The following is a 24,156-nucleotide window of genomic DNA, read 5'->3' as shown; positions in this document are numbered from 1 at the left end:
CAGACACACACCACACGCCGCACACACCACAGACACACACCACACGCCGCACACACCACAGGCCACACACCCCACAGGCCACACCCCACAGGCCACACACCCCACATGCCACACACACCACAGACACACACCCCACGCCACACACACCACACACACCACAGACACACACCCCACACGCCACACACACCACACACCACACGCCACACGCACCACACACCACACACACCACAGACACACACCACACACACACACCACACACACCACAGACACACACCACACACACACACCACACACACCACAGACACACACCACACACACCACAGACACACACCACACACACACACCACACACACCACAGACACACACCACACACACCACAGACACACACCACACACACCACAGACACACACCACACACACCACACACACCACAGACACACACCACACACACCACAGACACACACCACACACACCACAGACACACACCACACACACCACAGACACACACCACAGGCCACACACACACACCACACACACCACAGACACACACCACAGGCCACACACACCACAGACACACACCACACGCCACACACCACATGCCACACACACCACACACACCACAGACACACACACACGCCACACACACACACACCACAGACACACACACGCCACACACACCACAGACACACACACGCCACACACACCACAGACACACACACGCCACACACACCACAGACACACACACGCCACACACACCACAGACACACACACGCCACAGACACCACAGACACACACAACACACGCTACACACACCTCACGCCATACACACACCACAGACACCGCACACACCACACGCCACACACACCACAGACACCGCATACACCACACACACCACACGCCACACACACCACAGACACCACACACACCACACGCCACACACACCACAGACACACGCCACACACACCACAGACACACACCACACGCCACACACACCACACGCCACACACACCACACGCCACACACACCACAGACACACGCCACACACACCACAGACACACGCCACACACACCACAGACACACGCCACACACACCACAGACACACGCCACACACGCCACAGACACACGCCACACACACCACAGACACACGCCACACACACCACACACACCACACGCCACACACACCACAGACACACGCCACACACACCACACACACCACACGCCACACACACCACAGACACACGCCACACACACCACAGACACACGCCACACACACCACAGACACACGCCACACACACCACAGACACACGCCACACACACCACAGACACACGCCACACACACCACAGACACACGCCACACACACCACAGACACACGCCACACACACCACAGACACACGCCACACACACCACAGACACACGCCACACACACCACAGACACACGCCACACGCCACAGACACCAACCACACACCAGACACACACCACACAAGCACACACACCGGCACAGACAACACAACACACAGGCACAGACAACACAACACACAGGCACAGACAACACAACACACACACGCACAGACAACACAACACACACACGCACAGACAACACAACACACACACACGCACAGACAACACAACACACACACACGCACAGACAACACAACACACACACACGCACAGAGAACACAACACACACACACGCACAGACAACACAACACACACACAGGCACAGACAACACAACACACACACAGGCACAGACAACACAACATACACAGGCACAGACAACACAACACACAGGCACAGACACAGCACACACAGGCACAGACACAGCACACACACGCACAGACACAGCACACACACGCACAGACACAGCACACACACGCACAGACACAGCACACACACGCACAGACACAGCACACACACGCACAGACACACACACACACAGGCACAACACACACAGACACGCACAGACACAACACACACGCACAGACACAACACACACACATGCACAGACACAACACACACACATGCACAGACACAACACACACACATGCACAGACACAGCACACACACATGCACAGACACAACACACACACATGCACAGACACAACACACACACAGGCACAACACACAGGCACAACACACACACAGGCACAGACAACACACAGGCACAACACACACAGGCACAGACAACACAACACACACACAGGCACAGACAACACAACACAGGCACAGACAACACAACACACACACAGGCACAGACAACACAACACACACAGGCACAGACAACACAACACACAGGCACAGACAACACAACACACAGGCACAGACACAGCGCACACACGCACAGACACAGCACACACACGCACAGACACAGCACACACATGCACAGACACAGCACACACACGCACAGACACACAGACACAGCACACACGCACAGACACAGCACACACATGCACAGACACAGCACACACACGCACACACACAGGCACAACACACACACACGCACAGACACAACACACACGCACAGACACAACACACACACATGCACAGACACAACACACACACATGCACAGACACAACACACACACATGCACAGACACAACACACACACATGCACAGACACAACACACACACATGCACAGACACAGCACACACACATGCACAGACACAACACACACACATGCACAGACACAACACACACACAGGCACAACACACAGGCACAACACACACACAGGCACAGACAACACACAGGCACAACACACACAGGCACAGACAACACAACACACACACAGGCACAGACAACACAACACACACACAGGCACAGACAACACAACACACAGGCACAGACAACACAACACACAGGCACAGACAACACAACACACAGGCACAACACACACACGCACAGGCACAACACACACACGCACAGGCACAACATGCACACGCACAGGCACAACACACACACGCACAGGCACAACACACACGCACAGGCACAACACACACACGCACAGGCACAACACACACACGCACAGGCACAACACACACACGCACAGGCACAACACACACACGCACAGGCACAACACACACACACGCACAGGCACAACACACACACACCCACAGGCACAACACACACACCCACAGGCACAACACACACACCCACAGGCACAACACACACAGGCACAACACACACAGGCACGCGCACAACACACGCGCACAGGCACAACACACGCGCGCGGGCACAACACACACGCGCACAAGCACAACACACACGCGCACAAGCACAACACACACGCGCACAAGCACAACACACACGCGCACAAGCACAACACACACGCGCACAAGCACAACACACACGCGCACAAGCACAACACACAGACACAGGCACAACACACCGGCACAACACACGCGCGCACAGGCACAACACACGCGCGCACAGGCACAACACACGCGCGCACAGGCACAACACGCGCGCGCACAGGCACAACACGCGCGCGCACAGGCACAACACGCACACAGGCACAACACAGGCGCGCACAGGCACAACACACGCGCGCACAGGCACAACACACGCGCGCACAGGCACAACACACACAGGCACAGCACACGCGCGCACAGGCACAGCACACGCGCGCACAGGCACAACACTCGCGCGCACAGGCACAACACGCGCGCACAGGCACAACACGCGCGCACAGGCACAACACACAGAGGCACAGCACACGCGCACACAGGCACAGCACACGCACGCACAAGCACAACACACACAGGCACAGCACACGCGCGCACAGGCACAGCACACGCGCGCACAGGCACAACACTCGCGCGCACAGGCACAACACAGGCGCGCGCGCACAGGCACAACACGCGCGCACAGGCACAACACAGGCGCGCGCGCACAGGCACGACACGCGCTCACAGGCACGACACAGGCGCGCGCGCACAGCACACGCGCGCACAGGCACAACACTCGCGCGCACAGGCACAACACAGGCGCGCGCGCACAGGCACAACACGCGCGCACAGGCACAACACAGGCGCGCGCGCACAGGCACGACACGCGCGCGCACAGGCACGACACGCGCTCACAGGCACGACACAGGCGCGCGCGCACAGCACACGCGCGCACAGGCACAACACTTGCGCGCACAGGCACAACACAGGCGCGCGCGCACAGGCACGACGCGCGCTCACAGGCACGACGCGCGCGCACAGGCACCACACGCGCGCACAGGCACCACACGCGCGCGCACAGCCACCACACGCGCGCGCACAGCCACCACACGCGCGCGCACAGCCACCACACGCGCGCGCACAGCCACCACACGCGCGCGCGCCCAGACACGACACACACACACAAGCCCAGACACGACACACACACACAAGCCCAGACACGACACACACACACAAGCCCAGACACGACACACACACACAAGCCCAGACACGACACACACACACAAGCCCAGACACGACACACACACACAAGCCCAGACACGACACACACACACAAGCCCAGACACGACACACACACACAAGCCCAGACACGACACACACACACAAGCCCAGACACGACACACACACACAAGCCCAGACACGACACACACACACAAGCCCAGACACGACACACACACACAAGCCCAGACACGACACACACACACAAGCCCAGACACGACACACACACACAAGCCCAGACACGACACACACACACAAGCCCAGACACGACACACACACACAAGCCCAGACACGACACACACACACAAGCCCAGACACGACACACACACACAAGCCCAGACACGACACACACACACAAGCCCAGACACGACACACACACACAAGCCCAGACACGACACACACACACAAAAGCCCAGACACGACACACACACACAAAAGCCCAGACACCACACACACACACACAAGCCCAGACACCACACACACACACAAGCCCAGACACCACACACACACACAAGCCCAGACACCACACACACACACAAGCCCAGACACCACACACACACACAAGCCCAGACACGACACACACACACAAGCCCAGACACGACACACACACACAAGCCCAGACACGACACACACACACAAGCCCAGACACGACACACACACACAAAAGCCCAGACACGACACACACACACAAAAGCCCAGACACGACACACACACACACAAGCCCAGACACCACACACACACACAAGCCCAGACACCACACACACACACAAGCCCAGACACCACACACACACACAAGCCCAGACACCACACACACACACAAGCCCAGACACCACACACACACACAAGCCCAGACACCACACACACACACAAGCCCAGACACCACACACACACACAAGCCCAGACACCACACACACACACAAGCCCAGACACCACACACACACAAGCCCAGACACCACACACACACACAAGCCCAGACACCACACACACACAAGCCCAGACACCACACACACACAAGCCCAGACACCACACACACACAAGCCCAGACACCACACACACACACAAGCCCAGACACGACACACACACACACAAGCCCAGACACGACACACACAAGCCCAGACACCACACACGCGCACAGACACCACACACGCGCACAGACACCACACACGCGCACAGACACCACACACGCGCACAGACACCACACACGCGCACAGACACCACACACGCGCACAGACACCACACACGCGCACAGACACCACACACGCGCACAGACACCACACACGCGCACAGACACCACACACGCGCACAGACACCACACACGCGCACAGACACCACACACGCGCACAGACACCACACACGCGCACAGACACCACACACGCGCACAGACACCACACACGCGCACAGACACAACACACGCGCACAGACACAACACACAGGCACAGCACACACAGGCACAGACAACACACCACACACAGGCACAGACAACACACCACACACAGGCACAGACAACACACCACACACAGGCACAGACAACACACAGGCACAACACACACATGCACAGGCACAACACACACGCACAGGCACAACACACACGCACAGGCACAACACACACACACAGGCACACCACACACACACAGGCACAACACACACACACAGGCACAACACACACGCGCACAGGCACAACACACACGCGCACAGGCACAACACACACGCGCACAGGCACAACACACACGCGCACACCGCACACGCGCGCAGACACACCGCACACGCGCGCAGACACACCGCACACGCGCGCAGACACACTGCACACGCGCACAGACACAACACACGCGCACAGACACAACACACACGCGCACAGACACAACACACGTGCACACACACAACACACAGGCACAGCACACACAGGCACAGCACACACAGGCACAGACACAACACAGGCACAGCACACACAGGCACAGACAATACAACACACACAGGCACAGGCAACACAACACACACACACAAGCCCAGACACGACACACACAAGCACAGACACGACACACACACACAAGCACAGACACGACACACACACACAAGCACAGACACGACACACGCGCACAAACACACAAGCGCACAGACAACACACAAGTGCACAGACACCACACACGCGCACAGACACCACACACGCGCACAGACACCACACACGCGCACAGACACCACACACGCGCACAGACACCACACACGCGCACAGACACCACACACGCGCACAGACACAACACACAACACACAGGCACGGCACACACAGGCACAGCACACAACACACAGGCACAGCACACAACACACAGGCACAGCACACACAAGCACAGACACAACACACAGGCACAGCACACACAGGCACAGACAAAACACACAGGCACAGCACACACAGGCACAGACACAACACACAGGCACAGACACAACACAGGCACAGCACACACAGGCACAGACAATACAACACACACAGGCACAGGCAACACAACACACACACACAAGCCCAGACACGACACACACAAGCACAGACATAACACACACAAGCACAGACACGACACAAACAAGCCCAGACACGACACACACACACAAGCCCAGACACGACACACACAAGCACAGACACGACACACACAAGCACAGACACGACACACACGCGCACAGACACGACACACACAAGCACAGACACAACACACGCGCACAGACACAACACACGCGCACAGACACAACACACAGGCACAGCGCACACAGGCACAGACACAACACACAGGCACAGCACACACAAGCACAGACACAACACACAGGCACAGCACACACAGGCACAGACAAAACACACAGGCACAGCACACACAGGCACAGACACAACACACAGGCACAGACACAACACAGGCACAGCACACACAGGCACAGACAATACAACACACACAGGCACAGGCAACACAACACACACACACAAGCCCAGACACGACACACGCGCACAAGCACAGACACGACACACGCGCACAAACACACAAGCGCACAGACAACACACGCGCACAGACAACACACAAGTGCACTGACAACACACACGCGCACAGACAACACACACGCGCACAGACAACACACACGCGCACAGACAACACACACGCGCACAGACAACACACACGCGCACAGACAACACACACGCGCACAGACAACACACACGCGCACAGACAACACACACGCGCACAGACACCACACACGCGCACAGACACCACACACGCGCACAGACACAACACACGCGCACACACACAACACACAGGCACAGCACACAACACACAGGCACAGCACACAACACACAGGCACAGCACACACAGGCACAGACACAACACACAGGCACAGCACACACAAGCACAGACACAACACACAGGCACAGCACACACAGGCACAGACACAACACAGGCACAGCACACACAGGCACAGACAATACAACACACACAGGCACAGGCAACACAACACACACACACAAGCCCAGACACGACACACACAAGCACAGACACGACACACGCGCACAAACACACAAGCGCACAGACAACACACGCGCACAGACAACACACACGCGCACAGACAACACACACGCGCACAGACAACACACACGCGCACAGACAACACACACGCGCACAGACAACACACACGCGCACAGACAACACACACGCGCACAGACAACACACACGCGCACAGACAACACACACGCGCACAGACACAACACACGCGCACAGACACAACACACGCGCACACACACAACACACAGGCACAGCACACAACACACAGGCACAGACAACACACCACACAGGCACAGACAACACACCACACACACAGGCACAGACAACACACAGGCACAGACAACACACAGGCACAGACAACACACAGGCACAGACAACACACAGGCACAGACAACACACAGGCACAGCACACACAGGCACAGACAACACAACACACAGGCACAACACACACACATGCACAGGCACAACACGCACGCACAGGCACAACACGCGCGCACAGGCACAACACACACGCGCACGGGCACAACACACACGCGCACGGGCACAACGCACACGGGCACAACGCACACGCGCACGGGCACCCCGCACGGGCACACCGCACGTGCGCACGGGCACCCCGCACACAGACGCACCGCACACGCGCGCAGACACCACACACACGCGCAGACACCACACACACGCGCACACACACAACACACGCGCACACACACAACACACGCGCACACACACAACACACGCGCACACACACAACACACAGGCACAGCACACACAGGCACAGACAATACAACACACAGGCACAGACAACACACAGGCACAACACACACACACACAGGCACAACACACACACACGGGCACAACACACACGCGCACGCGCACAACACACACGCGCACGCGCACAACACACACGCGCACGGGCACAACACACGCGCACGGGCACAACACACACGCGCACGGGCACAACACACACGCGCACGGGCACAACACACACGCGCACAAGCACAACACACACGCGCACAGGCACAACACAGAGACACAGACAACACACAGACACAACGCACACGCGCGCAGACACAACGCGCGCAGACACAACACACACGCGCACAGACACAACACACGCGCGCACACACAACACACAGGCACAGCACACACAGGCACAGACAATACAACACACACAGGCACAGACAACACAACACACACACACAGGCACAGACAACACAACACACACACACAGGCACAGACAACACACAGGCACAACACACACACGCACAGGCACAACGCGCACGCGCACAACACACACGCGCACGCGCACAACACACACGCGCACAGGCACAACACAGAGACACAACGCGCGCCGACACAACGCACGCGCGCGCCGACACAACGCACGCGCGCGCCGACACAACGCACGCGCGCGCAGACACAACGGACGCGCGCGCAGACACAACGCACACACGCGCAGACACAACAGACGCGCACAAACACACGCGCACACACACAACACACACCACACACGCGCGCACACACAACACACACGCGCGCACACACAACACACACGCGCGCACACACAACACACACGCGCGCACAGACACAACACACACGCGCACAGACACAACACACACGCGCACAGACACAACACACACGCGCACAGACACAACACACACGCGCACAGACACAACACACACGCGCACAGACACAACACACACGCGCACAGACACAACACACACGCGCACAGACACAACACACAGGCACAGCACACACGCGCACAGACACAACACACAGGCACAGCACACACGCGCACAAACACAACACACACAGGCACAGACAACACAACACACACACAGGCACAGACAACACAACACACACACAGGCACAGACAACACAACACACACACAGGCACAGACAACACACCACACACACAGGCACAGACAACACACCACACACACAGGCACAGACAACACACCACACACACAGGCACAGACAACACACCACACACACAGGCACAGACAACACACCACACACACAGGCACAGACAACACACCACACACACAGGCACAGACAACACACCACACACACAGGCACAGACAACACACCGGCACAGACAACACACAGGCACAGACAACACACAGGCACAGACAACACACAGGCACAGACAACACACAGGCACAGACAACACACAGGCACAGACAACACACACGCACTGGCACAACACACGCGCACTGGCACAACACACGCGCACAGGCACAACACACGCGCACAGGCACAACACACGTGCACAGGCACAACACACGCGCACAGACACAACACACAGGCACAGCACACACAGGCACAGACAACACAACACACACACACGCACTGGCACAACACACACGCACTGGCACAACACAGGCGCACAGGCACAACACACGCACAGACACAACACACACGCGCACAGACACAACACACACGCGCACAGACACAACACACACGCGCACAGACACAACACACACGCAGACACACAACACATACGCGCAGACACGACGCACGCGCGCACAGACACGACGCACGCGCGCACCGGCACGACGCACGCGCGCACCGGCACGACGCACGCGCGCACCGGCACGACGCACGCGCGCACCGGCACGACGCACGCGCGCACAGGCACGACGCACGCGCGCACAGGCACGACGCACGCGCGCACAGGCACGACGCACGCGCGCACAGGCACGACGCACGCGCGCACAGACACGACGCACGCGCGCACAGACACGACACACACACGCAGACACGACACACACACACACGCAGACACGACACACATACACAGACACGACACACACACGCACAGACACGACACACACACACGCACAGACACGACACACACACACGCACAGACACGACACACACGCACAGACACGACACACACGCACAGACACGACACACACACACGCACAGACACGACACACACGCACAGGCACGACACACACGCACAGGCACGACACACACGCACAGGCACGACACACACGCACAGGCACGACACACACACGCACAGACACGACACACACACACGCACAGACACGACACACACGCACAGACACGACACACACGCACAGACACGACACACACACACGCACAGACACGACACACACGCACAGGCACGACACACACGCACAGGCACGACACACACGCACAGGCACGACACACACACGCACAGACACGACACACACACACGCACAGACACGACACACACGCACAGGCACGACACACACACGCACAGGCACGACACACACGCACAGGCACGACACACACGCACACGCACGACACACACACACACGCACAGACACGACACACACACGCACAGACACGACACACACACACGCACAGACACGACACACACACACGCACAGACACGACACACACACGCACAGACACGACACACACACGCACAGACACGACACACACACGCACAGACACGACACACACACGCACAGACACGACACACACACACAGACACGACACACACACGCACAGACACGACACACACGCACAGACACGACACACACGCACAGACACGACACACACGCACAGACACGACACACGCACAGACACGACACACGCACAGACACGACACACACGCACAGACACGACACACACGCACAGACACGACACACACGCAGACACGACACACACGCACAGACACAACACACACGCGCACAGACACAACACACACGCGCACAGACACAACACACACGCGCACAGACACAACACACACGCGCACAGACACAACACACACGCGCACAGACACAACACACACGCGCACAGACACAACACACGCGCAGACACACAACACATACGCGCAGACACGACGCACGCGCGCACCGGCACGACGCACGCGCGCACAGGCACGACGCACGCGCGCACCGGCACGACGCACGCGCGCACAGGCACGACGCACGCGCGCACAGGCACGACGCACGCGCGCACAGGCACGACGCACGCGCGCACAGGCACGACGCACGCGCGCACAGGCACGACGCACGCGCGCACAGACACGACACACGCGCGCACAGACACGACACACACACGCAGACACGACACACACACACACGCAGACACGACACACACACACAGACACGACACACACACACGCACAGACACGACACACACACACGCACAGACACGACACACACACACGCACAGACACGACACACACGCACAGACACGACACACACACACGCACAGGCACGACACACAGGCACGACACACACACGCACAGACACGACACACACACACGCACAGACACGACACACACACACGCACAGGCACGACACACACGCACAGGCACGACACACACGCACAGGCACGACACACACGCACAGGCACGACACACACGCACAGACACGACACACACGCACAGACACGACACACACACACGCACAGACACGACACACACGCACAGGCACGACACACACGCACAGGCACGACACACACACACGCACCGACACGACACACACACACGCACAGACACGACACACACACACGCACAGACACGACACACACACGCACAGACACGACACACACACGCACAGACACGACACACACACACGCACAGACACGACACACACACGCACAGACACGACACACACACGCACAGACACGAGACACACACACGCACAGACACGACACACACGCACAGACACGACACACACACGCACAGACACGACACACACGCACGCACAGACACGACACACACGCACAGACACGACACACACACGCACAGACACGACACACACGCACAGACACGACACACACGCACAGACACGACACACACGCACAGACACGACACACACGCACAGACACGACACACGCACAGACACGACACACGCAGACACGACACACGCACAGACACGACACACACGCACAGACACGACACACACGCACAGACACGACACACACGCGCAGACACGACACACACGCGCAGACACAACACACACGCGCAGACACAAAACACACGCGCAGACACAACACACACGCGCAGACACAACACACACGCGCGCAGACACAACACGCGCGCGCAGACACAACACGCGCGCGCAGACACAACACACGCGCGCAGACACAACACACGCGCGCAGACACAACACACGCGCACAGACACAACACACGCGCACAGACACAACACACGCGCACAGACACAACACACGCGCACAGACACAACACACGCGCACAGACACAACACACGCGCACAGACACAACACACGCGCACAGACACAACACACGCGCACAGACACAACACACGCGCACAGACACAACACACGCGCACAGACACAACACATGCGCACAGACACAACACACGCGCACAGACACAACACACGCGCACAGACACAACACACGCGCACAGACACAACACACACACAGGCACAGACAACACAACACACACACAGGCACAGACAACACAACATACACACAGGCACAGACAACACAACATACACACAGGCACAGACAACACAACATACACACAGGCACAGACAACACACAGGCACAACACACACACACGCACTGGAACACACACACACGCACAGACACAACACACACGCACAGACACAACACACACGCACAGACACAACACACACGCGCACAGACACAACACACACGCGCACAGACACAACACACACGCGCACAGACACAACACACACGCGCACAGACACAACACGCGCGCACAGACACAACACGCGCGCACAGACACAACACGCGCGCACAGACACAACACACAGGCACAGCACACACAGGCACAGCACACACAGGCACAGCACACACAGGCACAGACAACACAACATACACACAGGCACAGACAACACACAGGCACAACACACACGCGCACAGACACAACACACACGCACAGACACAACACACACGCACAGACACAACACACACGCGCACAGACACAACACACACGCGCACAGACACAACACACGCGCACAGACACAACACACACGCGCACAGACACAACACACACGCTCAGACACAACACACACGCTCAGACACAACACACACGCTCAGACACAACACACACGCGCAGACACAACACACACGCGCAGACACAACACACACGCGCAGACACAACACACACGCGCAGACACAACACACGCGCAGACACAACACACACGCGCAGACACAACACACACGCGCAGACACAACACACGCTCAGACACAACACACACGCGCACAGACACAACACACACGCGCGCAGACACAACACACACGCGCGCAGACACAACACACACGCGCGCAGACACAACACACACGCGCGCAGACACAACACACACGCGCAGACACAACACACACGCGCAGACACAACACACACGCGCAGACACAACACACACGCGCAGACAACACACACGCGCACAGACACAACACACGCGCGCAGACACAACACACACGCGCACAGACACAACACACACGCGCACAGACACAACACACACGCGCACAGACACAACACACACGCGCACAGACACAACACACACGCGCAGACACAACACACGCGCACAGACACAACACACGCGCACAGACACAACACACGCGCACAGACACAACACACAGGCACAGCACACACAGGCACAGACAACACAACATACACACAGGCACAGACAACACATAGGCACAGCACAGGCACAACACGCGCAAAGGCACAACACACAAGCGCAGACACAACACACACGCGCACAGACACAACACACACGTGCACAGACACAACACACACGCGCACAGACACAACACACACGCGCACAGACACAACACACACGCGCACAGACACAACACACACGCGCACAGACACAACACACACGCGCACAGACACAACACACGCGCACAGACACAACACACGCGCACAGACACAACACACGCGCACAGACACAACACACAGGCACAGCACACACAGGCACAGCACACACAGGCACAGCACACACAGGCACAAACAACACAACACACACACAGGCACAGACAACACAACATACACACAGGCACAGACAACACACAGGCACAACACACACGCACGGGCACAACACGCGCACAGACACAACACGCGCACAGACACAACACACACAGGCACAGGCACGACACACGCGCGCACAGGCACGACACGCGCGCACAGGCACGACACGCGCGCACAGGCACGACACACGCACACACACGACACACGCACACACACGACACACGCACACACACGACACACGCACAGACACGACACACGCACAGACACGACACACGCACAGACACGACACACACAGGCACAGGCACGACACGCGCGCACAGGCACGACACGCGCGCACAGACACGACACGCGCGCACAGACACGACACGCGCGCACAGACACGACACGCGCACAGACACGACACACACATGCACAGACACCACACAGACACATGCACAGACACCTGCACAGACACATGCACAGACACCACACAGACACATGCACAGACACCACACAGACACATGCACAGACACCACACAGACACCACACAGGCACATGCACAGACACCACACAGGCACATGCACAGACACAACACACACCAGACAGACACAGCACATGCACAGACACAACACACACCAGACAGACACAACACACACCAGACAGACACAACACACACCAGACAGACACAACACACACCAGACACAACACACACCAGACAGACACAACACACACCAGACACAACACACACCAGACACAACACACACCAGACAGACACAACACACACCAGACAGACACAACACACACCAGACAGACACAACACACACCACACACACCAGACAGACACCACACACACCAGACAGACACCACACACACCAGACAGACACAACACACACCAGACAGACACCACACACACCAGACAGACACCACACACACCAGACAGACACAACACACACCAGACAGACACAACACACACCAGACAGACACAACACACACCAGACAGACACAACACACACCAGACACAACACACGCGCACAGGCACACACACACAGGCACACACACACAGGCACAGACACAACATACACACAGACACAACATACACACAGACACAACATAACACACAGACACAACATAACACACAGACACAACATAACACACAGACACAACATAACACACAGACACAACATAACACACACACACACAGACACAACATAACACAAACACACAGGCACAGACACAAGAAAACACACAGGCAGACACAAGCGCGCGCACACAGGCACAGACACAAGCGCACACACAGGCACAGACACAAGCACACACAGACAGGCACAGACACAAGCACACACAGACAGGCACAGACACAAGCACACACACACAGGCACAGACACAAGAAAGCACACACACACAGGCACAGGTACAAGAAAGTACACACCCGCACACAGGCACAGACGCAAGGAAGCACACACACACACAGGCTCAGACACAAGAAAGCACACACACACAGGCACAGACCTAAGCAAACACCACACACACAGGCACAGACACAATAAAGCACATACACCCAGGCACAGACCCAAGCAAACACCACACACACACACACTCACACACAGGCACAGACATAAGAAAGCACATACACACAGGCACAGACCCAAGCAAACACCACACACACACACACAGACACAAAAAAGCATACACACAAAAAACCCTGTCTAGGCTCTTCTCCCAAACCCAAACCTTTTTCTCTCCTCCTCTCCCTCGCCAATGATTGGCACTCTGCCCAGGTTTCTAATCAGATTTGCTGTGCATATGCACCCAGGTTTCACATACCAACTCCCCACCCCCAAACCCACTCATTCAAACAACTACTCATCCAGTCAGAGACCCAGAAGCACAAGGAATACAACCGAGAAAAATGGGTCAGATTTGGGGGCAGATCCAGAGAGGAACGGAGTAATAGCTCGCCCAGGCCAGGGACAAATTGGAAAAAATGAAAAGGATGGAAGTTTGAGATCTACAAGTTGGTATTCTGCCAAACAGGGAAATTTCTTAACTCCTTCAGTAGATCCATCCTGTACAATACAGATAGACTGAAGACAGAATTGGATCTCGAAGCTGAAAATGAGCAAAGATATCATTGCCTTATGGATAACACTGGTGGTTTGATTCCATCCAGATCATCACAGAGCTGAGAAGTTTGTAGACACATGCCACTTTTTGTGAAAACCATATGTTTGAAACTCGGGTTGGTTATCTGAAGTTAAGTTTTTTCAATAGAGTTCCTACAGTGTGGAAACAAGCCCTTTAGTTCAACAAGTCCTCCCTGACCCTCCACACAGTCCCCGAGGCTTGAATCAAATCCGGGTCCCTGGCGCTGTGAGGCAGCAGTGCTAACCACTGAGCCACCATGCTGTCCTAGACAAAGAGGAGCTGGAAATGTTTTGAGAGGAAATCCGTGTTATGAAGAACATCATGACTGAGATTGATAACAAATACGCTGAATGGACTGCTGGGCTAATTTGTCTGATTTATTTTAAATATGTTTTATTTGTCAGTTAATGCTCAATATATAATTCATATGTGACAACAATTTGCTTTTCATTTATCTTTAACTTGTGTTGATTTTGAGTTTTTATGCTTAAACGTTTAATTTAATTTTGCTTGACTCTTGCACAGTAAAAGTTCATTCTGTTTCAACTATTGAATTATGTAACTGTTTTTCAGTAACTAGTTGGAAGTTGGGTTTTTTCTTTCAAAAAAAACTCACCCTCAATGAGAGCAAAAAACATAAAATCTCAAATGCAGCTGGATTATATGGGTCTCAACTATCATATAGCAAGTTAAAACTTAATCATGTGGGAACGAAAGATTACTGTTTAAAATAATAGGGAACAGCAGCCAAACATCTCAAACATGAGTAAATGTACAATCCAGGTGTAACTAACACACAGCAATATTTGATCAATTTTATATTGGCTGTTTAGTGTTTACATAAAAAACTAATTGAATATTTGCAAAACAAATGAGGATATGCAAGATCATAAATACATTCTCCAATAAACAGGTCATTTCAATAGTGTTCGTCTCACTGAATACAGACTTGCACAAATTGCTTTATCTGAGTGGCTTCAGTCATGAAAACAATTCATTAGCATTCATACTCCAAATCCCAAGGACTGAGGGGAAAACAGGACTGGGAATCTCAAATTAAAACAAAATGAATACACAGCAGAATTGAACAGGGATGTGTCAGGTAGCATCGCAGTTACAGAATGTGTACAGGAGGTTCCCAGAGCCTATTCCACTGTGAGAACTGCTGTGTTTCCTCCTCATAGATTCAGAATAAAACTCAGGAAAGGAAGACATTTGTTGTCTTCCTGCTTAGTAGGGCTGGGAAACAGAAAATTGCTAGATTAGTGATTGTACTACAGGAACCAGATAAATTTAAATTTTCAAAATATATATAGTCATCTTGTTAAGACTGCATGATTTGCAGCTTGTGGTCTGCATCTTGTTGAAGACTAAGGGTTAAAGTAGTGGGAATACAGTTTCACAAACACTTACATTCATCACCTGCGACAGCAATCACTACAGAATATCTGGCAGCTTTCTATAAAGTTACCATCCAAAATTGACATTACTGAGACAGGAACCGTTGGAAACTTCCACCCTCTTTACGTTCAGTTCTAGAACAGTCAATGTCAGTTATTGCAAGGTCAAACACTAGAACTGCTGGGGAAGCAAATCTAAAGTCACACAGGAGGGTGGCTAATCATTTGAAGGAGAGACACACCAAGTTACAGTCCTTAGTAGCACGGTATTACTGAATTAGTAAATGAGGTAATGTTATGAAAGGAGCAAGAGAGGCCAAAGTTTAGATACTTCAGAACTGAGCTTGAATAAGGCAACATGCCCTGAGAATTGGTAAACTCTTGAATGTTTTGCTATCATTGAGGTCAGTCTCACATGAGGTAGAGGGAAATAATATGTGAGAGGAAGTGAGAGTCAAACAAATGCAGACAGAGAAGAAATGAGGGAGCTGGATGGCAGTGTCTTGCAAATTGATAAGTTTGGCAAACCTGGCCCATATCTCTGCTGTTGCCACTTGTTATATTATGAGAACCAATGGCCAAAACCCAGCAAATAAGCGGTTTTATAAAGTGGAAGTGCCTTTATCCATCATTTGATCTGGAACTTATTGAAAATAGATGAGTTGATAGAAAACACAGAGCAGATTTGTTAAGTACCATGGACACAGCACTGATTAGATTACTTAGTGTGGAAACAGGCCCTTCGGCTCAACAAGTCCACACCGACCCGCCGAAGCGCAACCCACCCAGACCAATCCCCCTACATTTACCCCTTCATCTAACACTACGGGCAATTTAGCATGGCCAATTCACCTAACCTTTTTGGATTGTGGGAGGAAACTGGAGCACCCGGAGGAAACCCACGCAGACACAGGGAGAATGTGCAAACTCCACACAGTCAGTCGCATGAGGCGGGAATTGAAGCCGGGTCTCTAGCGCTGTGAGGCAACAGTGCTAACCACTGTGCCACCGTGCTGCCCACTGCTGTAATTGTAAATGACAATAATGATTAGAGAACACCCAATTATAGGAAGGATATTATTAAGCTGGAGAGGGTTCAGAAGAGATTTACCAGGATGTTGCTGGGTATGATATGTTTGAGTATAAAGGCAGGCTGGATAGGCTGGGACTTTTTTTCACTGGAGTGCAGGAGGTTGAGAAGTGACCATACAGAAGTTTATAAAATAATGAGTTCTACAGATAGAATTAATGGTAGTTGTATTTTTCATAGGATGGGGGATTTCAAAACTAGGGGGCACATTTTTAAGGTGAAAGGAGAGATTTAAAAAAGACCTTTGACACAGAAGGTGGTTGGCGTGTGGACTGAACTTCTGAAGGAATGACTGAAGTGGGTACAATTACAAGGTCTAAAAGACATTTGGATAAGTACATGAATAGGAAAGATTTGGAGGGATACGAGGCAGGAGCAGGCAGGTGGGACTAGTTTAGTTTAGGATTATGTTCGGCATGGACCAAAGGACTCCATAATAAGATAATGGACTTCATACAGCCACCGTTACCAATGTGGGCTTTATTCTGACCAAAATCAAAATAGAAGAAACGTATCGGCAAGAAAATTATATTCTGCAGTGCACTGAAGGGAGCATGCATTTACCTCTCACTGGCTGGTAATCCAGGTGAAAATATAACGCTGATGGAGTTGTACACGCTGCTTCCAAGTTGGCATCTACAAGAAACCAGCTGAGATCCTCAAATTACTTGAATGAGATGAAATGCTCACTGAAAAGGTTGGTTAGTGACATTGTGCATTACGTAGACCAGGACTGGGATTGGACAGTGAGGGGAGCTGGCTTCATTCCTTGTTCTGACTTGGCTGCAACCTTCACACCAAACTCAATACAAAAAACTAAATATTTTATTTACTGAATGAACTTTTGCACATATCATGCCACACACGAACAGTGCAGTACTCTGGTCTCCTAATTTGACGCTTGCCAGAGATAATTAGGATTTGTGCAGCCAAGGAGTCCAGAAAACCACCTGTTTTGGTGTTTTGATACTAGATACTGCCATATTCCACTGATGACATTAACATAAATATTAATAGAAAAAAATACATGATTTTATACTAAACATGGTGTGCCTATTAGGAACACACTACTGATACCATGCAAATAATACAAATAGCATCCAAAGCTATGAATAAATGAACAGAATGCCTTTGTTACACATTTGATAAAATAGAACCTGTGTCAATCAGAAATGACAGGCTAATGATTTCAATCGAGAGCAGCTACATGGAATAGAAAACATACACATAATAAAGGATTGACACACAGCTGTGACTGTGGATTTTAAACCACATCACAGGCATCACCAAACTCATGAAATGGATAAGGCGTTAGTGCAGGCACCGTGCAATGGGGAAGGTAATTTAATGTAATATGGAAATCTGACCAATACACAGTACGTCAAAGATCAACCACACAATGAACTTCTCCACACAAACTATAAGAGCCAGTAACATATTACCGTTTTACTGCTGAGTGTGTGTGTTAAAATGCAACAACAACCACCAAGCTCATCTAAGAGAAGTCACATTGCATTAGAAGCCAGCTACTGTGACTGGTGAGATCAGGCAGCAGTGAGAGCCAATAGTAATGACGAGTTTAAAACAAATTGGTCGGCTCAGTACTTCTAACCATGCTTTATGACTAATTTATTATTTAAATTTGTAAAATATGAATCAATTAAATGGTTCCAGGGATAAGGGATCCAGCTAAAAGATTAGATTGGAGAAGCTAGGACTTCTCCTTGGAATGGAAATGGTTACGGGAAAATTTGGTAGAGGTGTTCAAAATCATGAGGGTCTGGACAAAGCTGATTGGGAGAAATTCTTTCCATTTGCACATGGGAGGAATTAAGCTTCATGGGGAAAAAAAACTAATAGGAACATGGGAAAAGAACATTTGATTTTGTATAGTCAGTGGTTAGGACCCAGAATACACTACCTAAATCATGGAGGCAGACTCAATCATAACGTTCAAAGGAGAATTGAATAAGCACTGAAGGGAAAATACTGCAGGGCTAGGGAACTTTCATTGTCGACTTGATGAGGTGAAAGACTTCCTTCTGTTCTGTAAGCTTTCTAATATCCTGTTCACAGCAAGTGCTGAAAAGATAAAAATCACTAAAGAGTGACTGAACATGATGGTTTTAAGGGCACTAAACTAACATTCACTATTGAGTGAAAATGACAACAATGAATGTGTGATGGACAACATCAGTTATGAGCAGAAACATGGTAATGGTTGATCAAGATTACAGCATTTATGCAATGCTCATTGATAGTTTATTTACAGAATAATTCATGTCCAAAGAATGGATGAGGAAATGTTGAAAAACTCAGTAATATCTAAAATGAAAGGGGTTACTTTCTTTGAACTACCTTAATCAGGATGAAATGTGAGTAACAGAAGCAATTCTTTTAAACATTGATGGACTTGCAGTATGTTTTCAGCATTCACACTACATTAGCATCACTAGAATTAACACAATTGTGATCAACAAAGCTAAACTGTGCATTATATCCTCTGACCGTTGATTAACTCCTACCTTTTGTAGGACATGTTACAGGAAGACAATAGAGACCTACCCAGTTATTGCATCTCATCAAACATTCCCAACACAGATCACACACAGTGCAAATCTTTCTTTACACTGACTCATAAGGAATGCTGTTCCCTCTCCCCACACCAGGCATCATGTGAATGAGTCACAGGTAGATTGTGCTTTTGAATTGTGCTCAACAGGAATTAATTTTGACAGGTTGAAGAGAATTAATTTTAACAGTGGAACAAATTAAAAATCAAAGTGGCGTAAAGATGCAATATGATCTCTTTACACACTATAGCGATGGATAACAGTGAAGAACTACTTTAGAGTACAGAAGCTAATGGCATTGTTAGGGAAACGGTGTTAACAGGTACAGCTCAAACAGAAGCACATTGGTCTTTTATCAATGTTAATACCTAACTGGATCTTAGATTTATTGTGTACTCCAAGAGATTTCCAAAGGCTAGAGGCAGATCATGAAATTAATACTATCTTTAAAAAAACTGAAAACTCAATGAATAGAAAGAAAAACTGACTAATGTCTGTAACTGGTAAATATTCTAAAAAGGGGCAATTATAAGGACACTTATTTTTGACACAGAAGCCTTTATGATATCAGTTTGGTTGGATTCGATCACAAGTTCCCTGGGAAAGAAAAATTCTCCAACTCATGATATATCACTTGATCCTTCAGACAACCTTTCTGTAAACAGAAGAGCATTGATCGGACAGACAGCTAGTGGACTATCCCAGGGAGTTAATCTCAAGGTTAAATATTAGTGAGACAAGTATTGCATACCTAGTTTTACAGCCTGTTTCATGTGGCTTATTTTGAAAATCTCACAGCCATCATTTTGTCAAAATTTTATAATGGCCATTTCTAAACACTGACAATATAGATCCTCCCATATAGCTAGCGGGTGTACTGTACCAGTGTGAGTGCTGTAATAATGGTATTATGCTTTCACAAAAATGCTATTTCCTCTCAAAGCATGGCACTAAGTTTCAAAGGTCAGTTTGGACTGATACTTCACCTTCCCACAATTGAAAGATGGGTCACTGAGCAGTTTATCATTGCAGAAACACAGCAGTAGCAGTTACAAGTGGAGCTCAAACAGCATGTAGATCATTCAGGTGCACACGTCTTTACTGGACGGATGGATTATTCAAACAGGAGGGTGTTCTTTTGCAAAGTGATGCTATTCTGGGGCCCATGAGTTGCTCAAGTGAGGCCCAGTGTTTCAGCACAGGGTTGGAACATGAAGTATAGCATAGGAAATGTCCTCCCAAAATCAGCAGTTACTCTGCAAACACATTCCAGATTGGGTGGAGGAAGATGTCAAGTTTCAAAGTACTTGTATATAGAAGTGACGTACTGCATCAGGCTCTGCCAGTCTGGTCGCTCTGTGCTCACCATCTCATTGATATCCTAGGTAGGTAGAGACAACAAAACAGTGAGACAACAAAACAAAACACTGATAAAACTGAAGGCTCATGAACAAGTTCGTGTCCACTAAGAACATTCTTGCTGCAAACTCTCTCCATCAATTTATATTGCACAGAAACTTAAAAAAAACTCATTTAATCTTTAAATACTGACCACTAGACTCATGTACAATCATCCTTTATTTCAGTGCTTGTACTCTCATTTACTCCATTCCACAGACTCGAGGATGACACTCATGTGCTGGACTGGTGCGGCCACATCTGGAGTATTGTGTGCAGTTTTGGTCGCCATACTATGAAGGATGTGGAGGCACTGGAACGGGTGCAGAGGAGGTTTACCAGGATGTTGCCTGGTATGGTAGGAAGATCGTATGAGGAAAGGCTGAGGAACTTGGGGTTGTTTTCAGTGGAGAAAAGGTGGTTTAGGGGTGACTTGATAGAGGTGTACAAGATGATTAGGGGTTTAGATAGGGTCGACAGTGAGAATCTTTTTCCACGTATGGAGTCAACTATTACGAGGGGGCATAGCTTTAAATTAAGGGGTGGTAGGTATAGGACAGATGTTAGGGGTAGGTTCTTTACTCAGCGAGTCGTGAGTTCATGGAATGCCCTGCCAGTAGCAGTGGTGGACTCTCCCTCA

The 24,156-nt window shown here is 52.2% G+C and overlaps 1 protein-coding gene across 6 annotated transcripts in view; it reads right to left on the bottom strand.

Annotated features, from left to right (window-relative positions):
• Positions 1-17,398: 17,398 nt before the first annotated feature.
• Positions 17,399-24,156, bottom strand: part of specc1la (sperm antigen with calponin homology and coiled-coil domains 1-like a) — a 332,469-nt gene continuing 325,711 nt past the window's right edge. For all 6 annotated transcript variants that reach the window (XM_088000258.1, XM_088000259.1, XM_088000260.1 and 3 more), the window contains exon 16: positions 17,399-23,499. In XM_088000258.1, the coding sequence (XP_087856384.1) occupies positions 23,410-23,499 (90 nt within the window). In that variant the 3' untranslated portion in view covers positions 17,399-23,409. The remainder of the gene's footprint in view (positions 23,500-24,156) is intronic.

Source organism: Chiloscyllium plagiosum, unplaced genomic scaffold (genome assembly GCF_037043375.1).
Source record: "Chiloscyllium plagiosum isolate Xiang-an unplaced genomic scaffold, Cpla_swu_hap1 HiC_scaffold_24, whole genome shotgun sequence".
NCBI lineage: Eukaryota > Metazoa > Chordata > Chondrichthyes > Orectolobiformes > Hemiscylliidae > Chiloscyllium > Chiloscyllium plagiosum.
The sequence above is the reverse complement of the archived record's forward strand: the minus strand, read 5'-3'. Positions and strand labels throughout refer to the sequence as shown.